At 50.1% G+C, this 25,057-nt stretch overlaps 1 protein-coding gene across 1 annotated transcript in view; it reads left to right on the top strand.

The window, feature by feature from the left end:
• Positions 1–25,057, top strand: part of Gabbr2 (gamma-aminobutyric acid type B receptor subunit 2) — a 339,742-nt gene that overhangs the window by 186,808 nt on the left and 127,877 nt on the right. Inside the window, exons 5-7 of the mRNA XM_032904180.1 lie at positions 3,475–3,540; positions 8,516–8,716; positions 20,273–20,509. Of these exons, the coding sequence (XP_032760071.1) occupies positions 3,475–3,540; positions 8,516–8,716; positions 20,273–20,509 (504 nt within the window). The remainder of the gene's footprint in view (positions 1–3,474; positions 3,541–8,515; positions 8,717–20,272; positions 20,510–25,057) is intronic.

Raw genomic sequence — 25,057 nt, 5'->3', positions numbered from 1 at the left:
TCGAACACTGCCTTATTTCCAGATGCATGATTCCCATTCAAACTAGCACTTCACCTGCTCTCAAGGTAACAACTGCCTTGGCCCTGCTTTTCCCTTCCATCCTGGCTAGGAACAGGCCCCCTCTACTCTCCAGAAGTATAGTAGACAGGAATAGCTTTCTGTCTCAGGGGCTTCCTAGCTCCCAACAGTATCTTTCTTCAGGGCCCTCTGAGGGTCCTGAGCACCAGAGAGAGCGTCCAGCTCTGGTAGCTGCACAGCTGGAGGAAGGCACTGGTCTCTTTAGGAAGAGACTTCCTGGATCCATGATTCCTCAGGCCCATCAAAACCCGACATCTTGAGAACCCATAACCAAGTGGTCCTTGCAGCATACATAGTTGTCATAGCAACAGAGACACTAACTGGACTAAATGGAGTGACAGAGCTGGTTGTTTATCTGTCAGCAGGTGGTGAGTTGGTCCCCATAAAGATGTGGGTCTTTTGGTCCATTTGAGAAACAGACATGTGAACCCAGCCAGTACCAGGCCCCCGAACTAGCAGGGTGTCAGTACAGTGACAATTATGCCTATTGGCTGCTAAACAGCCAAGGGCCCACCATGGTGCTCCAGGACTGTGTTAGCATCCTCTCCTAGCATCAGGCCTCGTGTGTGCTCATCACTATATCCAGCATGCCCTGTGATGGCTCAGGGGTCATAGGGGAGTCATGCCCCCCTTGGGTGAGGGGAAGACAAAATAAAAATGGATTTGAGCCATGATGAAGGTGATTGTAGGTGCTCTCAGCCTAGTGGAGAATGGCCACTGAGCTTGATGAATCAATGACATTGCAGGTAAGGGAACCAGGGCTAAGGCAAGGAATGGGCAACAGTGTTTAGGAGGGGAAAGAAAAAAAGAAGGACCTTCGGGATGTAAGACTGTACAAAAGAGGAGGGGTCACAGCAAGAGAGCAAGCATGGGTAGACGGATAGGGAGACAGACGGATGGGTGGATGGATGGATGGATGGATGGATGGATGGATGGATGGATGGATTGGTGGGTGTGTAGGTGAATGAGTGGAGAGATGGACAGATAGACAGATGATGGATGGGTGGATGGATGGATGGATGGATGGATGGATGAGATGATGGGTGGATGAATGGATGAATAGATTGATAGACAGGCAGACAGATAAACTGGTAGGTGAGTGGGTGGATGGATGAATGGCACAGGCATTCCTGCAGAACTGCAGGAAGTCCTTTCTTACTCCATAGAAAAGTAGTGAAAATGTGATGCAGGAGAAGATAAGTGAAGAACCTCGAGCTCCTAAGAGTGTTTGGGGAGTGTTTGATCTCGCTTGGGGAGCCATCTCGGATCTCTTCAGTCAGATCTGGAGTTCGCTATGATTCTCCCTCCTCTGTAGAGGCCACTGGACATGGTAGGGTGACGGCTGGGGTCCAGCTATTTTCTAAGGGAAGAAGAGTGCTGACCAAGCCCAGAGCATAGTGCTGCAGGGACAGGCTGGCTCTGGAGCTGGTGAACAGGTGGGGCCAGCAAGCTGAGGCTGGGAGTGGGAGGAAGGGAGAGCGGTGTGGAAAAAGACTCCAGTCTCCAGCTCGGTGAGTGGGAGGCCGTGGTGCCACTCCCAGTTCCCAGACACACAAGCAGGAGGAAGAAGGGGCTTGTAGAGAAAGATGAGGGTTCGTCTCGGGATATATTGAGTTGCAGGAGCCAAGAGACACCAATAGACATGTTCTGTGGAAAGCAGGGGCTGAGTCCATGCTGGTGACACAGGCTTGATGGCTGCAGTCAGGATACAGCATAGAGCTGAAGGCAGAACGTGGCACCAGAGGCTGAATCCGAGGAGGGCTGACAGGAGGGATTAGGGGTGGCAGGAAGCCACGGGGAGCACCCTGAAGACCAGAAGGCCAGCTGTGTCGTGATGAGTCCTGACCACCAGCATCACAAGGCAAGACAGTGTCTGTTTCAGACGTGACAAGATGCAGGCTTCGGACAGTAAGGCCCAGGCATGGAGCTGGATTCAGAACCCAGTCTCTCTGGCTCTGAAACCCAACTGACTGTTTTGCTGTACCAAATTTAGCAAGTGGGGTTAGCAATCCAGATGCACAATAAGCCTGCAAGACGGACAAATATATAATGTTTGAATGGACAGAGAAGTAGACAAACAGATGGACAGATGGACATTGTTAGCAGCGAGTGATGTAAAAAAGATTTCAGCCAATAATGGGAAGGCTTGGTGTGTTCCTGGGAGCCTATCCCGCAGAACGGAAGCAGCCTGAAACTTTTTATAGCACTGCAGACTATGGAGACAAAGGCTCGCCTTCCTCCCGAGTCTGCTGACGACCCTTTAAAGTCCTTTTTGAGCAAGTGTGGGGGTTTTCCCCCCCTCTTCTTCCCATTCTTACTTGCAAAGCGAAGGCCAGTTTTAGCACAGGGCTTTCTTTATTTTGCTAACACACATGACGGGTAAGATGGCCTCCCAGTCAGCACTTTCCAATTTTAAAAGCTGCTAAAAACTGATCTTTGAAGCCATGCTTCCTGCCCCCACCACCACTACCACCATCAGAGGGCCTGAGGTGCCCGGAAAGGACAAAGGCCAACAGGTTCCTCCTGCAAAGCTGGGTCAGGAAGCCATAGGGCAGGATTGGGCGTCAGCCAGTACCCGGCTGGCATCCTGGTGGCAGGGTCCCAGTCCCCAGAAAGTAACTAAGAGCCTCAGGCAGGTGCTTGGTAAATGTTTGGTGAGTGAATGCATGAGTTTCATGAGCTTTTATCAGCAACAGACGTCTGTTGGCCACTCTGCAATGATCTGCATGTATGTAGCAAGGTTGAGTTTTCAGGCATAAACAAACAGGAGCTGGGAGAGTTGCAAACACATGGCTACCTAGCATTCACTGGGTGTGTGCTGTGTACCAGGCTGTGGTAAACACCTCTTGAAGGATCTTCCCAGAACCCACTATAAGGGAGGTGCCACCACTATCCCCATCTTTCAGAGGAGCAAAGTGAAAGCTGAGACGAGGAAGGGAGACACCGGATGCTGCTCACGGCTTGTTGGTAGCACAAAAGCTGTGAACTGAGAGCCCTGTGAGCTAAAGGACATCTCAGGAGACTGATTATCAAGGGAATAGAGAATGAGACATATAGACAGTATGGCTAGCTTGGAGTCCTGGCTCTGTCACCCTCCTGTGACCTCAGTTTCCCTATAGGTAAAATGAAAAAGAAGATTCAAGATAGCCCAGGGTCCTTGGTAGAGGGGTCAGGGAAACTCTGTAGTGTGCTGTCTTGCCCCAGAGCCACCCATGAAATCAGGGAGGGTAACTGCAGCTCAGCCCAGAGCAGCATAACTAGTCTCTGGGGTGCACAGCACAGTGGGTCTTCACCTTCCTCCCTGTTGGCAGAGCTGTGAATCTGAGCATGGAATGTTCCCCTGGTCCTGGCACTGAGAATGCCCTCATTTACCTTCATACCCTCTTCTGCCCACAGGGGAACGACGTGCGGATCATCCTTGGCCAGTTTGACCAGAATATGGCAGCAAAAGTCTTCTGTTGTGTAAGTAAGGCTCCATCCGGGCTATAGGAGCCCTGGGTTCCCTGAGCATCCAAGCCTGGAGTCAGGTTTCCTGGACCAGAATCTGTACTTGGAGCAGAGTAGTCAGGGGAGGGGGGGGGACTTGGAGTACTGTAGCAGCTCTAGGTGCTTCTGAGTCTCTGTGGAACACTTCAGACACCCCAGAGGGACTCAGACCCCTCCCTGCCCCACAGGAAGGGCTCAGAGCTGGCAGCTGGGGGCAAACTGCCTGCTCTGAGGCAAGTTATATAAAGCAGGTGACCAAGTACTTTTATACTTGATCCAACTAACCCTGTTCAGTAGCCACAAGAGAGGTAACAGGGCTTCTCCAGAGCAGAGCGCTGACTCCCAGTGCAATCTACTCCTTATATATATGTTAAGGGTCCCACCCAGGAACATGTCTGCTTCCATTGCTGTGTTTGGCCCCCCTCTTCCCCTCAGGTCAGGAGGGAAGTCCACCAAATGGCAGTCAAGTTACATGCGTCAGCATCTGTCTACCTCTGGCCTTTCTAAAGCTGCTATTGGTGTGTTCTCAGGTGGAGGGGCGGGACTCTATTCTCTTGCCCTTTTTGTCCATAACTTGGCTGGAGTATGAATGGCAGGCGTGCAGGGACTGTAAATTCATCACCACAGAGCTAAGGTGGGGAAAACGAAGGAGACTGAGGGCGAACCTAGAAGGTGAAGCTGAGTGAAGAGGTGCAGGCACCCAGCAGGCCCAAGAGCGACAGCAGACAGTGGCTAGAAGCCAAGGACACACAGGTCACCCCAGCCTGCCAGCTCCGGAGCGAGACTAGACAGTTGAAACATCCCCTGAGGAGGCTGCCAGGCCCGGGAGAGGTGACGCCGGAGTCAGCCGGCCACCTGAGACCCCGCGGCTGCTCCATTGGCATTGTGTCCCCTACAGCTTCAGAGAACACCTCAGAAAAGTGAGAGCGGCTACTCCATCTCGCTGGCTCACAGGGGGACATTGAGACAACGCTCTTTTTATGAAGCCTGAGCCCTGGCCCTCAAGACCCCCTGGTCCTCCTGTCTATTTGGTGAAAGGTAACCTCAGGAGAGGGGCCCACAGGGAGCTAGGCACAAGGATCCTAAGGAGGAGCAAGATGGCTGTGCTGTCAAACCAAGGGAGAAGCCGGGAGTGAGCCAGCATTGACTCAACAATGTCTCCAGAATCAGAAAGCCTTGCTTTCCCCAGGAGGATCCAGAGGAACAGCAAAGCAAGCTCCCACGTGGCGAAGGCCCTAGAAAGAAGCTGGACTTGGCCCACTCGCTCACCAATTTCCCTAGACTTTTGGAAGCCTTAGTGTCCATCAAGAAAGAAACCAAGTGACTCCGGGAGAGGGTGATGAGTGGGAGAGAGTTGCCCCAGAAGATGCCGATTCCCACGTGCTCTGAACACCCTTAGCGGCCTTGGGTCCTGGCTCCAGCCCAAAACCTTGTGTGACTGAGACCTGCCTTTGCCCTGTGTCAGAGAGAAGTGGTTCCATCCAGCTCGGTCTCAGTTCACAGGCCCAGGCTGGCCTCCATCCCAACTCCTCTCCTGCCTGTGCTCTAGAGAAATCTCCATACTGACAGGGAGGGTTTTCTGCCTTGGCTCATTGCTCACCTGTGGAGGAGGCTCTTAGAAGTGTTGGGTTGGACCCTCGGCTGGGGTCTACCCACTAGGGCATACATGGTCTGGGCCATAGGACAGAGTGCCTGTCGGTACCAGTGGCCCTAGAGAGAGTCCACCAATGTCCTCACTGCGGATAGAAAGTCCGGGTCATAGAGGGAGTGTAGTCTCAGAGCAGAGACCTCCGGACCCTCCTAGTCCTAGAGTTGCGGTAAAGTTGGGCAAATGGAGAAGGCCCTCCAGCACAACTTTAGCAGCCAACAGGGCAGACCATGACAGGGACCAGCAGCACCCTGTTGTGCTCCTGAGCTGGGAGCCAACCACTGCAGGGTCTAGCACTGTGCAGTGCTGGCATTAGTTGGTGCATTCATTCAGAACCTGTGGGTCCCCCTCTGCCAGCTGTGTGTTCTTAGGAAAGTCACCGAGCATCTCTGGTCTCAGCTGCCTCTCATCAAAAATGCAAGCAACCACCTCAGCCATGCCTGCCTGATGGGGGTGTGGCTCTGAGTCTGGGCGTTGCCCTAGATACTCTTGCTCAGCTGACAGGAACACTTATCACTACTGCGGCCGGAGAACTCGCAGAAAAGGGAGATGTCCCTCTCGAGTATGGAGGTGGGAGGCATAGGGGGACCTAATAGAAGTGAAAATTGGATTTCATTAAAAGAAATGTGTGTTGTGGTTCTGTAACTACCGCCAGTAAGAACCATGGCAGGAGGGGCTAACAGACCTGAGCCTGGAATAGCCCATCAGGTGGAGGGTCCTGAGACCCCTGCCTCTACCCACCACCAATAGAAAACAGAGCCACAGTGGTGGAGGGAGCAGAGAAACCATGTGTTCAGCCAGTACTGTACGGCCTCTGATGAGCATTGGTCATCATCAGGACAGGAAGACAGGACAGGAACAAATGTGGGACTGGAACCTGGAGGCCACGGAGGCCACAGAGGGGTGCTGCTTACTGGCTTGCTCTTCATGGCTTGCTCAGCCTGACTTCTTATAGAACTTAGAGTGACTCAGTGCATAGTGTGACTGGGCCTGTCCGTAGATTCCTGCTTCTGCTGTGGTTCCGCTCTACACACGAGCCTTGTGGGCTCCCATGTGGAAAAATCAAGGAACTTGGGGACAGAGAATGAGGAGTTAAAATGAGCAGGACTTTTTGTAGAATAACAGTAGGCCAGATCCTCATGACCCCGGAGGAGGAAGGACAGCAGAAAGGGAGGACACCATGGTAGAAAAGGCTTCAGATGATGCATACCTGGGCTGCCTTCTGCAAAGTTCCTCAAGGAGCAGGCTATACAGACCATGAGGGTCCGAGGGATGCTGCCCTGACCCTCCTGCCTCCTGTGCACTGTGCAGCCTGCAGCCCTGGTGAATGACAACAGCTATTAGTGTCAGAACCAGGCCTTGCACTGCTCTCTTGTTACCCGTGCCTTCTAACAGCATGCCTCCCCTATAAACAGGGGAGATCTAGGAAGCTTTAAGATCTTGGAAGCTTCCAGAAAGAGCTTTATTTTGCTAAAAAAAAAAAAAAAGGGGGGGGTGAGTGAAGGGAGCTTTAAAATGACTCTAGAGTCTTGCACCTTATTCTCAGAAGTTTTGTTTAGGGAAATCCCTTCCCTCAAGCTGGACAATCTCATATGCACAAGGGAGATGACAACAGACCCCCCCCATACACTAGGGTGGGAATCCAAGTGTGCACACAGCCAGGCCTGGTCATGTGGGACTGTGCATGTGGGACTCCCCCATGGGTAGCAGTTGAGAGGCTGGGATCACATAGGATCTGCCACAGATGGAATGACCAGAGCTTTGGGGACTCCCTGTTCAGAAGTCCAGTCCCTCCCAGAATGATGGTACACTTGTCATCCCCGCACAAGTTCAAGACCAGCCTGGGCTACCCAGTCCCTGTTTCAAAACCAAAACAACACACCCAAGTCTCGTTCTTGGTCAGGACCTGACATTATCTTCTTGTAAACAATGTTTCTCAGACTGAACCCTGTTCAGAGGGCTCCCAGCTGCAGCCTGCTTTTGTCCAGCTGTGAATTTGTTATGCACATGGAAGATGAGTATTCTCCATGCCAACCGTCAAAACTCTGACGGGGCACAATGAGAACGTAGTCGCTAGGAAAATGAGCTGAGGTTTCATCTGTAGAAGTACAGTGTCTGGAATGGAGGAACTGGGAGCTCGATGGGGTCAGAAGACTCCATAGCAGACGTGGTTGAAGACCTCTTTAGTTAGTACCCAGTTGCTCGCCCGACCTTCGCTGAACCAATAGGTAAAGCCACAGACGTGGGATCTGGGATTGCATGGAGGAGCCCTCCAACCCACAGCCACGCCATGGGCTGCTCACTGTGGGGTAGGGCTCTCCCTGGAGGTTAGAGCATCCCCTAGAGCATCAGCGCGATGAGCCACGGTAGTCTCCATCCCCACACAGGCAGATACCTCTCTCTGGTCACTGATGGGAACTGTCACCTGGGGACCTTACCCTGAGCTTTATATGATAGACCAGACCAAGACAGTAATGAGGAGTTGACTGTGTCTAAGCCACGGGAAGCATTTTCTTCCCGGTGTGAAGTAGCCCCAGTAAGAAGAATGGAAAATAAAGATACACTGGAACATTCTGGAGGCCTCTTGGATTTGATGAGCAGCAAGCCTTATATTCAGCGGGCCAAGCCTGACTTCCTTCCCTGGCTGTGTGACCTTGAAAAGTCACTTTCCCTCTCTGATTTTCCATTTCTCCATCTCTAGAATGGGGATAACGAGGCTTCGTCTGACCATCTCCCTGAGGGAGATGTATATCAATCAGCAAGATGCAGGTTGCCATGTGAAGCCAGAGGCGCCACCTTGCTGTGGGCAAGGGTTCACAGAGGCTTTCTGCCAGTGGCACCTCTGTAAGCACCAAACTGTCTGCTGGGCCACACCCAACAGCTTTGAGAACTCTGTCGTAGAGAGGATGTTGGTATATGCCCATTGCTCTGATGGTGTCCTGGGTGCAGGACATCTTTTAGGGCTGAAGACCAGAAACACTATGCTTCTTCCTCATGGGAGATGAGGGCTTTGTGAACAACCTGTTGCCCTTTTCTCTTAGGCTACCAGGAAGTTCCATCTCTTGGGTGTAATACCAGAACCTTCCATCGTCTTTTCTATGAGCAAACAGAGTGCTCAGTTTTCTTAGGCCTCTCTGTTTTATCCTACCTAATGGACAAATGCTCTCTGGGGTCCTCAGAGTTATAGAGAGGAGGTGGCTGGCAGAAGTCTGCACACCCTCTGGGAGGAGGAAGCATGGTTCTTGCACGCTCTCCTGGCACCCCAGGCCCCGCTAATCCTAGGTCTCTACCCACCTCCTGCAGGCCTTCGAGGAGAGCATGTTTGGCAGCAAGTACCAGTGGATCATCCCGGGATGGTACGAGCCTGCTTGGTGGGAGCAGGTGCATGTGGAGGCCAACTCCTCACGCTGCCTGCGCAGAAGCCTCCTGGCTGCCATGGAAGGTTACATCGGAGTGGACTTCGAGCCCCTGAGCTCCAAACAAATCAAGACCATCTCAGGGAAGGTGAGTATTGGGGTCCTTCCTTCCTGGTCAGCCTGGCTTGTTGAGTTGGTAGACATTGACAATGTGTCTTGGGGTCGCTGTGTGCTCCTAGCAGATCAGTTGACTTCTCTAAGCAACAACACTTGGAAATGAGGGTAGGAGGCCGCCTGTCTGCCCAGAAAGCCTGAGGAGGCAGTGAGGTGAATGTTCTGGGCAGGGGAGCATTATACAGGACACGAAGCAAAGGTACTTATACCCAAGAGGTGGGGCCCCAACTCGTGGGACACCAACTACAGCCAAAGTCTCTTCCTGAGCTCCTGCAGTTTGGAACAGCCTAGAAAGTCTCTCTCTCTCTCCTCATACCCAACTCAATGATGCTTCCATAGATGCACTTGGAGTGATATGTTGTAGGCCAGAGCTGGGCCCGGCTGCCCTTCACCACTAAGTAAGCCTCTGCCTCCCTAGACTTGCAGGGTTGATGGTGAGCAATACATCCTGGTGCTACAAGCAAGACCTTGCTCAAGAGACCCAAGTCCTTGGAACCTCCCACCACCAATGACCATTAGAGTCATGCCCCTGCCTTGATGCCTCATAGGGATGACAGTATGCAAACTCTCACTGCTTCTGTCTGAATGATAGGGAAGACCATAGCTGGCCATGCCAGCACACACATGTGATTCAAGCACTCAGGAAGACCAGGCCAACCTTAGCTACACAGGAATTTCAGGCCACCCTAAGCTACATAATAAGACCCAGTCTAAAAATAAGAATTATGAAAAGCAGGAGGTCACAGCCCTGATCACTGTGAGACCACCATTCCTCCTCTAACCAGCCACTGAAAGACCCCCAGAGCAGGGAGACCCTCACTCAAGTGTTGGGATGACGTGACCTCCCAAGAATTCACGTGAGACCATCCTTGCTGTAATTGCACAAGGTTCATTGATAGGAACCAGTGCACTGGGGTCGAGACTCGTATCCCACGCAGGGGTAGAGGAGTTCAACCACAAGTAGCTGAGAGAAGAGGTATTTAAAGGAAGAAACCACAACCCAAGGGGGTAGGGATGGAGTCATTGTAAAATGTCAAGAATACCAGTGAAAAATCACAAGGAGAAGCTTCCTGTTTCTCAAGATTGTTCTTTAAGATTTTAATCTAACTTTATGGTCAGCTAGTTCCTGGGAGAGAGTTGCCGAACCGGCTAGTGTAATTGCAGTTCCAGGGCCCTATCAGTTTCTTTCTTCTGCTCTAAACTTCTGTCTGGGGGGGGGGGGGCAACCTTAAAACTTCTACCTTTCACCACTAAATGCAGTGTGGAATGTGCCTCTCCTACCTCCTCTATCCCCAGAACGTGCGTATGTGCACATGCATGTGTGTTTCACTGGGTATCTTCCCCACTAGACTGGAATTCACCATGTAGACCAGGCTAGCCCTTCAACTCACAGAGATCCACCTAGCTCTGTTCTCCAGTCCTGGTATGAAAGGCCTGAGCCACCATGGTCATTGTTCGCCAAGAGTTTATACCTTCAATCGCAGGCTCTTACAGACCTAGTCCATTTCCTGGAGAAGCTTCATAACCAAGTGTAGATAAATGTTTTTATTCATTATTTAATCCCAGTCAGAACCACCTTTCTACCAGTGATTTATTGGTTTGTCAAAAAACTAGCAAATCATTAGGACGGCTTTTGTAAACAGCTCCTTAGATCATGTTGACACCTGGCTAGAAAATGCTGGAAGAAATATTTTCCTATCAAAATCGATGTGTGCAGGGAAAAAAAAATAAACTAAGTGAGACACTGAGGAATGGGCAGAAATAACTCTCATTTGGGTAAATGTTATTTTTATGGGTGTCAAAGTTTGCAAGTTATTAAGAGCCTTGGATCCAGAGTATACTATATTTTAATTTAAAAATAGCAGAAGTTTGAGAAAAATGCAAAAACTAAGGAAAAAAAATCCCCAGAGGCAGACAGGATATTAACCAAACCAAGCCTCAGGCAACAAAAACCACAGTGGTTCACAGGAGCCCCGTGAAGCTAAGTGGCATTGTTGATGATACCTCTGAAGGGTCTTGATGTCCGTCTGAAAGCAGGACGTCACCCAGGCAGGATCCTGGAGGCAGGACTGAAGCGGAAGCCATAGCAGTGCTGCTGACTGGCTTACTCCCCTGCCTTCCTTAGCCTGATCCCTTACACAACCCAGGACCACCTGCCCAGGGGTGGTACCACCCACAGGAGACTGCCCCACCCCCATCAAGGAAATTTACCACAGACTCTCGTACAAGCTCATCTGAGGCGTTGAAGTTCCCTCTTTCCTGATGGCCTGAGCTTGTATCGAGTTGACAAAACCCAACCAAACCTAGGGAGGGGCTCCTGGGCCCAATAGGGCTGAGGGAGCCAGCAAGTCCTCAGCCATAGGCTGGGGCCCGTGAATCCTGACACCTGCCCTTGACACAGTGATAGGAAACGATGGGAAGTTTTGAGGGGGAGGTCACTATACCCACCCCATGCTCTGAAATATCGGCAGACAAGGGCATGGAAAGGCAGGAGAAACCAGGAACCAGCCTCACAGTGGTGATGCCCCACCCCCTACTTCCCTTGGAGACTGTGCAGGGTGGAGGAGCCGGCTCAGGAGGAGGCTGGTGGCCTATGGGGGCACACAGGCTAGATCTGAATCCTAGATGGGCAGGTGGCTGTGTCTATAGCAACATTCTTGTCTCCCTTCCTCCCAGTACCCAGTAACAGGATTCTGACTTTAAGCTGGTAAGGTGGCAACTCTTTGAAAAATGGACATTCCCTAGCATGGCCCGTGAGAGAGACGAGTGAGTGTTCCTCAGACTTCCAGAAAGCCCGCCGAGGAGGAACTTCATCTTCATCGTCTGTGTTGGTTGGAATTAGAATGAGTTCACTGGCCCTCTGGCAGCCACCTTGATGTGTAGCCTTGAAAAGAAACTCCAGGGTTGGGGATTTAGCTCAGCGGTAGACCGCTTGCCTAGCAAGCGCAAGGCCCTGGGTTCGGTCCCCAGCTCCGAAAAAAAAAAAGAAAAAAGGAAAAAAAAAAGAAAAGAAAAGAGACTCCATTCGAGACATTGAGATTCGGAGACAGGATCCAGGTCTCTGATCCCTTAGTGAGGCTGGCCAGGAAGCCATGCGTGACGTTTGCTGGAAACAGACCTGAGCAATCTCATGGAAGTCACAGATCGCTTGTTGGCCGTTACATGGTGAGCCTATGATTGACAGAGGGCAAATCATTCAACCTCCCCCTCTTTTCTTACCCGAGGTATTGGTGGTGGTGGTGTCTCTTCCACAGCTTAGTGAGGACATGTGAGGTAGCACAGTGGGAGTTTCTCAGTCTGCACCCAAAGTGCTCATCAACATTCAGGGTGAGCATCACAGCCAGAACAGTGGATAAGAGGCGTAAGCCAGCACAAAACAGGCGAAGGAAGCCTACAAGTTACCTGAATGTTCTTCCCAGCAAACAGTACTGGCAGCAGCCACCACTCTCTGACTCCATTGCCCTACAGTCAGCTGCTCTAGACTTTGAATGCATGGAGACTTGTGGGTCTTTCCTCTTTCCTGAAACACACGTGAGTGAGTGATCTCTAAGGCGTTTCATGTTCGGTGTTGCATAGTATTCCATAATATAATCCTACAATCCCTCCATCCTAGCTTGAGCAGATCTCTTTGTGGCTTGGTACGGAAGAGTCATCGGTGTGCATCTCTGGGTGGATGTGTGGCTTTGATGTCCCCCACCTGCAGCAAACACTCTTAAAATTTTCAAGTGCTTGATCACATCAACGGTTTGCGCGCCCTGCACGCAGACCTACTTTGGTTGTTATTAGAATTGGACTGACTGTACATCGAAGTTTAGGAAACAGATGTGTTAGTCATGTTAGTCGGCTCAGGATGGGAATCCTGTGATTTTTGCATTTTTTTCCCTTGTGCCTGAGAACTGCGTTGTGTTCTCTGGGTGGGGCTCCCGCACGCATGTTTCTGACTTGCTCCTATCTGCTGTGTTGTGGTGGATGTGTGCTTGCCCTGCTCTTGTGGTGCAAAGTCTGGTGGAACTTCTGAGTCACAGAATGGGCATCTGTGGGCTCTCACAGACACCGCCAAGCAGCTTTGGTTCCACTGACTTACACACCCACCAGCAGTGAGGGGGACATCCACTCTGCACAGGCTCGTCAGCACTTAGTGCTGTCAGCTTTTTAATTTTAGCCAAGCTTGTGGGTGGGACGTGGCATCCCACTTTAGTTTTACTTCACACGTCCCTGGCTGCTAATGAAGTTGGACATCTTCTCGTCTTTTGTATAAGTGTGTGCACCCATGTGCACCAGGCTGTGCATGTAGAGGCAGGGGGACAACTTTAGGTGTTGCTCCTCAGGAATATTATTCAGCTCCTTTGAGGCAGGGTCTCCTGGTGGCCCAGAGTTCACTGAAAAGGATAGACTAGCTGGCCAGTGGGACTGCCTATCCCTGCCTCCCCAGTGCTGGGACTACAAGTAGGTGTCACCACACCCGGATTTTTATGTAGGTCCTGGGGATCGAACTTAGGTCCTTGTGCTTGTACAGCAAGTCTTACCAAGCTGGCACCACCCAGTCTCTCCTCCCTTTGTTGGTTGTTTTCAGCCTCTTTTGTAATTGTCATTCACCCACTTTTCTACTGGAGTCCCTGCCTGGTTATCTTTTCTTGCCCACTGGTGGCTAGGAGACAGAAATCCTCTCTGGGTTCTACCTGAGACTCCCTTGGGAGGCCTGTGTGGCTCTCTTCTCTCCCCGTTCTGTGACTTATCTCTCACTCTCTTGGTGTCTTTTGATGGATAGATAGCCTTCATTTTCATGCAGTCCCACTCATAGGTGCTCAGTGCTGTGTCCTGGTGGGCGTTGTGCCCTTCCTCACCAGTTAGACAGTTAAGCCTTCTTCTTCCTTGTTCTTTAGTTCTGTTCCATACCTGCATGTTTACATATAAGTTGTGCACGAAAATGATTGCATGCAGGTCTAAAACAAAATTGATGTTTGTTTTGTTTTCCATATGACCAGTGACTTACCAGGTCCATTTATTGAAAGGGCCATGTCTGCTCCCCTCCCCTTCCACACTGCCTGACCTCGGCCATGAACGAAGCAGCTGCACAGTGTGGCTTAGCTATGTACCGTCCATTGTCCTCTAGGGTCTGTTTGTCTTTATCACACTGTCCCACCATCTTGATGTCTAAAGCTTTAAGACAGAGCCTGATGCCTGTGGGTGAAATCTGAGATCTTCTAGAATATTCTGGACCAGATGTTGGATTTCACTTGTGTGTCCTCTCCTGCATACATGTCCCGTTTCTTCTCGTTCCTTCCAGCATGTCTCGTCTGCTTAGGGCAGCATTCTCTTTCTGCCTGAAGAACCTTTCCTGATCCTGCCTCAGCTATCATCCTCCTGGCTTTCATTATTTCTGTTAAGTCAGCTGTCACACATTGGCCCTTTACCAGTGATGTGTCTTCTCTCTAGCTACTGTTAAGACAGTGTTTGGACTTTGATCTTCAATCAGCTTTTTCTTTTGTACTTTGATCAGATTGAAGTAGGTGTACACATGTGTGCGTGTGTGTGAATGTCCTTGTGTGTTAGTATGTGTGCATTTGTGTGCACGTGTGTGTGCATGTGTGCTTATGCGTAAGAGTGTATGTGTACATAGATGTGCGTGCATATCTGTGAGAATGTGTGTGTGAGTGTGTGTGTGTGTGCATGTCCTTGTGTGTTAGTATGTGTGCATTTGTGTGCATGTGTGTGTGCATGTGTGCTTATGCGTAAGAGTGTATGTGTACATGGATGTGCGTGCATGTGAGTGTGTGTGTGTGTGTGTGTGTGTTAGAGCATAAAAGAAGATGTGTCCTTGCCCCTCTCCCTTCTGTCCACAAGGCTGGATTCTCTCAGGAAGCAAGACTCATCATTAAAAATATATATGACAAAAGTAACTCAAGAAAGGAAGACAGGGAGGAAAAAGAAGTGCTTCTTTGACTCACAGTTTGGGGTTTAGTCCATCAGAGCAAGGATGTCATGGTAACATGAGTTTAAGGCGGCTGTTCACACTGCATCCACAGCCAGGCAGCAGAGAGAGATGAGGCTGGCACACAGCACACTCCCTCCTGTCTCTTCGGTCCAAGCCCCAAGTCCGTGCCATGGTGCTGCCCACTTCTCGCCTCAGTTAACCCAATTTAGAAAGCCCTTATAAACACGGGTGAGCCTACATCCTGTCAAGCAGACGATCCATGCTAACCACGCCAGCATGGCTCTACTGGAATCACAAGCTCACAGCACTGGGCCACCTGTTAGCTTTGCACGCCCTTGCAGGCTAGCCTGGGAGATTAGCCGCTCTTTATAACACGTTTTCAGAGGGAAGTATGTTCCAAGTCCTAAAAACTGCCTCTCAAAACCACACTGAAATCTAGCCTGGGAGCAAGAGGAACCATCTATGTAAAGTTCTTTCTCAGAAACTTCTAGCTTCTGTGATAAATATAAACTTGTCCTCCTGATGGCCCTGGCATCCCTGGGGAGCAGTGGTAAATGGATGTGACCCAGTAGGAAAGGCAACGAGACCTGTCCCCGGCCCTATCCCAAGCCTCTGCTCACAGAAACACCGAGAAGAGCCAGGCCCTTCATCTCTGTGGCTCTGATCCTGTTCCTCATCTCTCAGAACAACAACAAAAGTAGAAAAGTAAGGCAGAAAAAAATAGAGATTTGTAAGTGACTCACATAAAAATAGACATAGGGTCTGTGTCAGTCCCAAGACAAAATCAAATAGGCTGCATGATTTCAATCCGTTTATGGTACTTACACACAGGTGCACAGACACACATGCATAGACAGACAGACAGACAGACAGACAGGCACACACACACACACACACACACACACACACACACACACACACACACACACACACACGTCCATTACATCGAGGCCTGCTGTCGAGGCCATCCTGGGCCGTTTACCCCACCCTGCAGTTCTTACTGTCTCATTGCTGAGAACAAATCCTAGGCGTAAGGGAGGGATATCTATTTGTCTGAGGTTTGAGGAGATACAATCCATTGTGGTGAGGAAGGCTTTGCATCTGGGGTAGCTTACAGCGGTGGTGTTGGGAGCCCATGGTACCCCTTGTCCACATCTTGGCTGCCAACCAGGAAACACAGAAAGATTTGGATTTGAAGTGGGCAAACCTATAAGCCAGAAAGCTCACCTTCTAGCCATCCACTTCCTCCAGAAAGGCCCCACCTCCCACTGTGTCCACAGCCTCCCTGAACAGAACCACCAGCTGGGGACCAAGTATTAAAGCATGTGAGCGAATGGAGGGCATTTCCTATCCAAACTGTAACAGCCCCTTACTTTTAGAGGATCCCAGACAGCTTGAAATAGGCCCTAGGACATGACCAGAAATATCACCTGACTGGACGATGAGGTTGAGTAAACAAAACTCTAGATGAATGCTTCCGTGGCCTCGACGTGTGTCCCTAAAGGCCATGAGTTTAAGGTTTGCTCCCCAGGAGGGCACTGTTGGGAGTTGGAGACTAGTGGGACATCACTGTCACTGGAGACATGCTCTGGGAGGGAATTGTGGGACACAGGTTCCTTCCTCTTTCTCCTTATTCCCTGGGTCAGGCAGTTAGTGGTTTTGTTGACCGCACACCCCCTACCTGTGAGCTGCCTCACCCCAGGACAAAGTAATGAGGCCAGCCAGTCACCAACCAAAATTTCTTTTTCTTAAGGTCTTTCTTAAACATATATTATGTTGTAGTTGCAGAAAGCTGACCAATACAGGCACTCGACCCTCCAATGCCTTTGTGTGCATCCGAGAGCAGATGTAGGGAAGGAAATCCAAGAAGACAGAGGTCAAAGGGTCTCATACTTCTTATGCTCCCAAGTTCCAAGACAGTCAAGGCTACGCAGAGAAACCCTGCCTCAAGAAACCAAAGTGAGGGGAAAGCAATTAATACAGAGATACACATCTGGGTCGCTTTTACATACTTTAAAAATATCCAAGAGCTAAATTAACCGCCAGAAATAGACAGTCTTAGTTTCTCTTCTAGTTACTGTGACAAAATATCCTGACAGAAGCAACTTGGAGGAGAAAGTTTATTTTGGCTCAGCTCCAGGTCACAGTCCATCATGGTCGGAAGTCACAGCAGCAGAGCTTAAGCAACTGCCACATGGCCATCTGCAGCCAGGAGAAGAGAGCGATTGCTCAGCTCAACCGCCCCTTTGTACACAGCCACCACCCCAGCCCAGGGAGTGCGCCCACCCACAGCTAAGATGGGCGGTCCTCCCACACCCTCACAGGCCTGCCCTGAGGACCGTTTGCCAGCTGATTCTTGGTCTTGTCAATTGACAATTAATGCGAACCGTCAGGCAAACCCAAATCACAACCCACGTTTAAAAGTTTTTAAATCTGTTTGTGGCAGTTCAGGCTTGCCGCCCCAGCTACTGGGAAGGCTAAGGTTGGACGCTTGCAAATTCAAAGCCTGAGAGTAAGGAGGGGTGAGGAAGGGAGGGGCATCCCTGTGGTAGAATTATTGCTTGGGAATCAATACTCAGTGCTCCTACTTGCAGTGTGAGCACACACACACACACACACACACACACAGAGAGAGAGAGAGAGAAAGAGACAGAGACAGAGAGACTCTCACACTCACACAGACTCACACATACACACACAGAGATTCACACATACACACAGAGGGAAAGAGACTCACACTCACACAAACACACACACACACAGACTCTCACACACAGAGACTCTCTCATATACACACACACAGACTCACACATACACACACACACACAGACTCACACAGAGAGAGAGACACACACATACATACACACACAGAGATTCACACATACACACAGAGGGAAAGAGACTCACACTCACACAAACACACACACACAGAGAGAGAGAGAGAGAGAGAGAGAGAGAGAGAGAGAGAGACTCTCACACACAGAGACTCTCTCTTTCACAGACACAGAGAGAGAGAGAGAGACTGACTCAAACATACACTGAGACTCACACATACACACACACACACACACAGAGACTCACATATATACACACACAGATAGATACTCACACATACACACACACACACACACACACACACATACACACATGTACACATGCATGCATATAAGATAACCAAGCAATAATAAACTGGGAAAGAGGAAGATGGTTTAAAAAGGTTGAAAGGTCAGACATCACTGCAGCAATGTTGTGCAAAGAAGAAATTTACCTCAGAAGTTAAAAATTACAGGGGTTGGGGATTTAGCTCAGTGGTAGAGTGCTTGCCTAGCAAGCGCAAGGCCCTGAGTTCGGTCCCCAGCTCCGAAAAAAAAAGAAAAAAAAATTACTTTTGGTCAATATTTGAAAGGAGTTCATTTTACCAGATAGAAAAAAATGCAAATATAAGAGAAGATAATACTTTTTCTTGGAAAACTGACAATTAAACACAGGTTATTAAAACACTTATTATTAAAGATGCCGGTAACCATGTGCCTTCATACACAGGAGCATGGCACCTCTCAGTATCAGGGAACATCATTTAACCCTGCGGTGCAGGTCTAGGCATGTCCCTGCATTTAGCCCCATGGTGTATCCATAAACATGGCCCTGCGTTTATCTCTGTGCTGTGTGAACACGCATTTAACAGACCACAAGGCTGAGTTCTGTGTGTGTCTCATGTGATTCTGGGGACCACTCAGTGACTGACACATACTCCATCTTGACCCCGTGGAGCCAGTGCTAGTGGCAGACAGAAACAGGGGCTAAGCAACAGGCCACATCAGAATGGAAAGTGCTAGCAAGAATAGAGATTCCTGGGTGTGGCCTGGCTCAGGGGAGCTGTCCCAGTGTCATGATGCCATGGCTATGTAGCACACCAAGCTGGGGACGGGGGAGCAGGTAGTTGACCAGTGCAAAGGCCCTGGGGTACCAGGAATCTCCATGTGATCTAGGCACCTGGAAGGGTAGAACAAGGAAGAGCAGCTCATTCTGGACAGCTCCCTAAGAAGAATGGACTTGACCAAGGAGGAAGGTGCCAGCACTCTATAGCCATGCCTGGACAGAGATCAGGACACACAGGAATGTCATATGATCCATTGTGTGGGGTGTGGATGCAGGAGTTAAGCTGGTCCAAAGGCCTGGTCTGAAGTCAGTTCTGCTTGGATTTGGACAGACATATATAAAAGTGGTAGCTGGAGATGAGTGACAGGTAAGGGACAGCCTGGGCTTCCAGAAGAGCCTGAGACTAGAGGGAGGACCATGGGCTCGTTGCTAGACATATTCCACTTGAACAGACAGAAATCCTGCAGGGGCCACATCTGGAAGCACCTGGTCTGGACTCCTCCTGGGCACCTGTCTCGGTGACTTTACCAGAAACCCTACTTTTTGGTCGGTGGACTCTATACATGCAAAAGCCCCTGCCTTTGGGGGTGCAGATCCACCTTCCCTAACTCCTGACCAAGGACAGATGTACAAGCTTCCCATGAGCAGAGGTGGCCTCACTGCCAGTGAGCAGCAACAGGATGAGCGTCCATCTGACCTCATGGACAGACTCACACACTTAACAGCCACCACCGTGACCCTCTGCCCCTCAGGCTGTACAGAGAGGGCATGTAACTCTCTCTAAGGGCCCTTCTGAGTGGAAACTGGCAGGGAATCCAGCTCCCGGGTGGTTTGACCCTCAGAGTGTTTTCCCAGGTGGCTGGGATGATACTGCCACTGAGGAGGTCAGAAGAATTGGAGAACAGTTCATGGAGAGGAGGCTGAAGTCATGGGTTCCCCGGGTGGCATCCTATGGAAGGGCAAGTTCAGGCACCAGAGTCAAAAAGCAATTTCAGAAAATTGTGGCCAATCAGGATGTTAATATCACCAGTGGATTCGTTCATAAAATTCAACAAGGAGTAGGGGACAAGCTGTGGTTCGGTGTCACGCGGCCCTGCTGTAGCTTTGAAGGGACAATTAGAGGGTGTAGGTTCTCTTTGCTTGGATCTGCCTCAGGGTCTGTGTTTCAAGATGGCCTAACAAGGCCCATCAGGGCTCAGAATCCACAGGGCTATGAGTACAGAACTAGAACTTTCTAGAATCTCAATCCAGCATCTCCAACAGGCATGCAGCCAAGGGTAGCTATGAATACAGTCCAACAAGAAGCAGTCATAAGCTTAAAACATTGAGTGGGCTTGCAATGCTTTCCTGTGACTTGATCACATGGTTCTGGATTGTAAACTTAGTAGATGACTGCATCGAGGAGTTCTCCAGTCCCAGACCCTGCAAACATCAGGGGAAGATATGATTAGTGCACATTACACCATCTGCTTAGTCTTCCAGGCAGGCAGGGCTAGATCAGCCCTGTCACTCACTGACTGGGACCGAAGCAAGTCAGTATCCACATCTGTAAAATGGGGGCAGTAATGGCCACCACCTTAGGAAATCATTGGAGAATGAAGTGACAGGATAGACTGTGAGCCCAGCTCTGTGATGGGCATATAACAGACTCTGAAGAGTATCCTTGAGCCTGGTGTCCCCGCTGTAACTCTGTCTCCCACCCCATTTTGTTTCCAGACTCCACAGCAGTATGAAAGAGAGTACAACAGCAAACGTTCAGGTGTGGGGCCCAGCAAGTTCCACGGGTATGCCTACGATGGGATCTGGGTCATCGCCAAGACCCTACAGAGGGCCATGGAGACACTGCACGCCAGTAGCAGGCACCAGCGGATCCAGGACTTCAACTACACAGACCACACGCTGGGCAAAATCATCCTCAACGCCATGAACGAGACCAACTTCTTCGGGGTCACGGTCAGTCCCCAGCCTCCTGGGCTGTTTTCTTATGCCCTTGGGAGTCATACAAGGTCAAAAGAGGGACCATTAGGCACTGCTGATGTGTGCTGATGTGTGATTCCTTCTCTCAGGATATTCTGTGAGCCACAGGATTATGGGAGGATTGGAAAGAGGGTTGGGGTGGGATGGGTTCTTTCACTGGGGAAACACCTCCATGATTCAGCAAGAAGAAAGGATAAGTACCTGACACGGGTGAGTGCACTCCACTACCCCATGAGTAGGGTAGGCCAGATTCAGGATCAAATCCTGCATCTTCAGTAATTTTAGCCAAGCTTGTGGGTGGGACGTGGCATTCCACTTTGGTTTTACTTTGCACGACCCTGGCTGCTAATGAAGTTGGACATCTTCTCGTCTTTTGTATAAGTGTGTGCACCCATGTGCACCGGGCTGTGCATGTGGAGGCAGGGGGACAACTTTAGGTGTTGCTCCTCAGGAATGTTATCCACCTTCCTTGAGGCAGGATCTCCTAGTGGCCCAGAGTTTACTGAAAAGGTTAGACTAGCTGGCCAGTGGGACTGCCAATCCCTGCCTCCCCAGTGCTGGGACTACAAGTAGGTGTCACAAGTAGGTCCTGGGGGTGGAACTTGGGTCCTTGTGCTTGTACAGCAAGAAGTCATACCAAGCCGGCACCACCCAGTCTCTCCTCCCTTTGTTGGTTGTTTTCAGCCTCTTTTGTAATTGTCGTTTGGGTCTTTCACCCACTTTTCTACTGGAGTCCCTGCCTGGCTATCTTTTCTTGCCCACTGGTGGCTGGGAGACAAAAATCCTCTCTGGGTTCTACCTGAGACTCCCTTAAGAGGTCTGTGTGGCTCTCTTCTCTCCTCGTTCTGTGACTTATCTCTCACTCTCTTGGTGTCTTTTGGTGGATAGAAAGCCTTCATTTTCATGCAGTCCCACTCATAGGTGCTCAGTGCTGTGCCCTGGTGGGCGTTGTGCCCCTCCTCACCAGTTAGACAGTTAAGCCTTCTTCTTCCTTGACCTTTAGTTCTGTTCCATACCTGCATGTTTACATATAAGTTGTGCACACAAATGATTGCATGCATATCTAAAACAAAATCAACGTTTGTTTATCACACTGTCCCACCATCTTGATGCCTAAAGCCGTAAGACAGAGCCTGATGCCTGTGGGTGAAGTCTGAGATCTTGCTTAGCCTCTGTTTCTGCCTGCCAACAGCACTGGCTCCACGGGGTCAAGATGGAGTATGTCTCAGTCGCTGAGTGGTCCCCAGAATCACATGAGACACACATAGAACTCAGCCTTGTGGTCTGCTAAATGCTTGTTCACACATCACAGAGATAAATGCAGGGACATGTTTATGGATACACCATGGGGCTAAATGCAGGATCATGCCTAGACCTGCACCGCAGGGTTAAATGATGTTCCCTGATATTGAGAGGTGCCATGCTCCTGTGTATGAAGCCACATGGTTACCGGCATCTTTAATAATAAGTGTTTTAGTAACCTGTGTTTAATTGTCAGTTTTCCAAGAAAAAGTATTATCTTCTCTTATATTTGCATTTTTTTCTACCTGGTAAAATGAACTCCTTTCAAATATTGACCAAAAATAGTGATCGTTGAAATATAGACTTTCCATTCACAAAATGGAAACAGTGCTTCTGTCTGCAAAGTAGTTGCAAAGATTAGGCATTTTGTTGGGCCTGGAGGTGCAGGCCTGTAATCTCAGCTACTTGGGAGACTGAGGCAGGAAGGTCTCAAGTTCAAGACCTGTCTGCCCTACAGAGTAAATTCAAGGCCAGCCTGCCCAACTCAGTGTGACTGTCTCAAAATTGAAAGCAAAAAGAGGGCTGGGGACATGGCTCTGGATTGAACGCTTGCCCAACATTCCCAGGCCCCTTGGTCCAATCTCTAATACAAGACAATAAAATGGTGTCCGTGTGGCACCTGCTAATATTGGTCGGGTGGATTCCCAAGTCTGGCTTCAAGTTTCTCACTTGGCAGATGCAGATGGTGATAATACATGACTTACACGGACTTTGGAAAATTAGCACTGATAATACTCAACAGATCCCCAACATTCACCCAGGGCTCAACCCTGCACATTGTATAGATGCTACCCGGCCATGTATATCTAGGGCTGGAACCCAGGACATGCCAGCTCCTGATACTGTCCCTAATGGTCCTGTTGCATATTTATGCCCCATGAGAAGAACAGTTGCCTTCCTATACCTGTTAGAGATGAGCAGCCTAGAACTCAGAGCTTTGAAGTAGACAGCTACCCCGAGGAAAGGCTGGGACTTGAATGTGGGTCTTAGACATGGCAGCCGCATAACACTGCCTTCTGCACATGAGTGTAGGGTATCTTGTGGTACTCTTTCTGCCTCTGGTCTTCCTGGCAAACACGGGCACTTTGCCTGAAGCAGGAATGGGTGGATGTGTTATCCTTGTTCTGTCTAACTTGGAATCAATTAGAGATCAGTCCGCATTGTGTAACATGAGAGGGGAGGATTGGTGTACTTCATACATGCTGAGTTTGGAAGACATTTTCAGGCACTAGCGATGTGGCCGGCAGGTCTCACAGGAGCTGCAAGTGTGTGCGTTGGTGCAGATCTAGGAGTGAGACCTGAGCAGAGCTGACATGGAAGGGTTAAAAGCATTTGGCTCTGGGGAGAACTCCACCAGCCTACAAGGATGCCCTTGACCTCTATGGAGAATTCAGGGAAGGCTTCTCAGAAGAGGCAGTGTTTGAGCCTGGCCTTGAGCAGTGTGCAAGCACTAGGCCTTCAAGCCTAACTGACCAGGTGGAGGCTGAGTAAGAGGGACGGTGGGCTTGGTTAGGGGAGGATACAGTCATCTGAGACAGAACACTGAGGTAGGTGGCAGATGGTAGGCCTAGGAAGGTAAGTTGGGACTCGTCTAGAGTTGACAAGCAAAGGACTCTCGTGGGGCAGCCATTCAGAGTGTGGTGAGCATCACCCGAGAGCTTGTTAGACTCACTGAATGGAGTTCTAAACTCTGGGTCCTTAACTAACCTCCGGGTGACTTTTAATGCAGGCTGTAGCCCAACAGCCACCTCCCCACCTAGAGGGGGGCTCTCAGTTTGCAGAACATCCCTAGGTCGAAGGATCTAAAGTAGACATCCCTCCCATATTCAGGCATGAAGGCCAAGTACGTTTTTACTGAATCTAGCCCCAAACTCTAGCTTACAAAGAGGCCTTTATCCTCAGAAGCCCTTATAAAAATCACACTCCGAGCCCACAGTAGAAAACTTACTAAAACCCAGGTATGGTGGCACATAGCCATAATCCTAGCACTTAGGAGGTGGTGGTAGGATTGTGTACCTGAGGCCAGCCTGAGCTACATAGAGCTTTAAACACATTGTAAGAAAGAGGCTCCTCAGACTAGGGGCACAGCCTTGTTAATACAGTGCTGACCTGGTGTGAGCAAATCCCTAGGTTCGACCCTCAGTGTCACGAATATCACACTAGGTGGTACAGACCTGTAACCTCAGCACTCAGGAGTCAGAGCAGAAGGACCAGAAGTTCACGGTCATTCGTGGGGCTACACAGCAAGTTCAGGGCTAGCCTCAGGTATGAGTTTCTAGGTTAGCAGAGGAACCTCTGCCCACAGCCTCTCCTCCCAGTTACGACACCCCGCCTGCCCCTTCCCTGCGCACACTCTCTGCTCATATGGAGAGGAAAGGTGGGCTTCGCTTCTTGTTGGTAGAATGAGTTCATGACACCCAGCACAGCCTGGCTCATGGATCACTGCGGAAGCCCAGAAGCCTTTTGCTGCATCTCTAAGCCCAGAGGCCAGCCCTGAGCCTGGCGCCTGGCGCCTGGCACGGCTTCGCCGGAGCTCATTTATAACCCCTATGAAGCACACCCTGTCATCTAAGCCAAATAATCACTACTTGACGAGCAATTAGCTAAGACGGGCTAAAATGCTTTCCAGGGCTTGAAGATGAATTTCTTACTAATGGGAAATTCCTTGACACCTGCACCATGCTGAGTCATAATTCAGCCAATGGCAGACCTGCACTCACTCTTAAAAGTGCTCGGAGCCAACACCCTGTTACCAGGGACATTGATCTGGAAGGGGGTATGACTCCCTCGTGGCCCCCAGCACCGACCTGGCAGAGCCCCAGTGGCGGGCAGACCCACTAGGCCTCCACCAACTCCATCCCCTGTCCCTGCTGCCCTTGTGAGTCCCCTTCAGCCGAGAAAGGCTACAATGTGAATCCACTTGGCTTTCTGTTCTATCCTCCACTTCCCCCTTGGTTGGGCATTATGGTGCACCTGGCCCTGGATTGCAGACAGGTCTCATTAAAATTATCTTCGGATTGCTGAAAATAAAATATCCTTTGACACAGTACAAAGTGCCTTTGTGGCCCAAGGAGGTTGCAGAAGGCCACGTTCAGCAATCAGTGAGGAGTTAGGAAGACGGAAGACAAGTGGGAAGGGCTGACCCGGCTTCATCATCACTCCTGCCATCTCCATGTCTCGGGCAGACGCGGTATTCTGGGTCTCCCTCATTCAGCATGCTTA

This window comes from Rattus rattus, chromosome 1 (assembly GCF_011064425.1).
Source record: "Rattus rattus isolate New Zealand chromosome 1, Rrattus_CSIRO_v1, whole genome shotgun sequence".
In the NCBI taxonomy this organism is placed as follows: Eukaryota; Metazoa; Chordata; class Mammalia; order Rodentia; family Muridae; genus Rattus; species Rattus rattus.
Note: the sequence above shows the minus strand (reverse complement) of the source record. Positions and strands in the feature narration are given on the sequence as shown.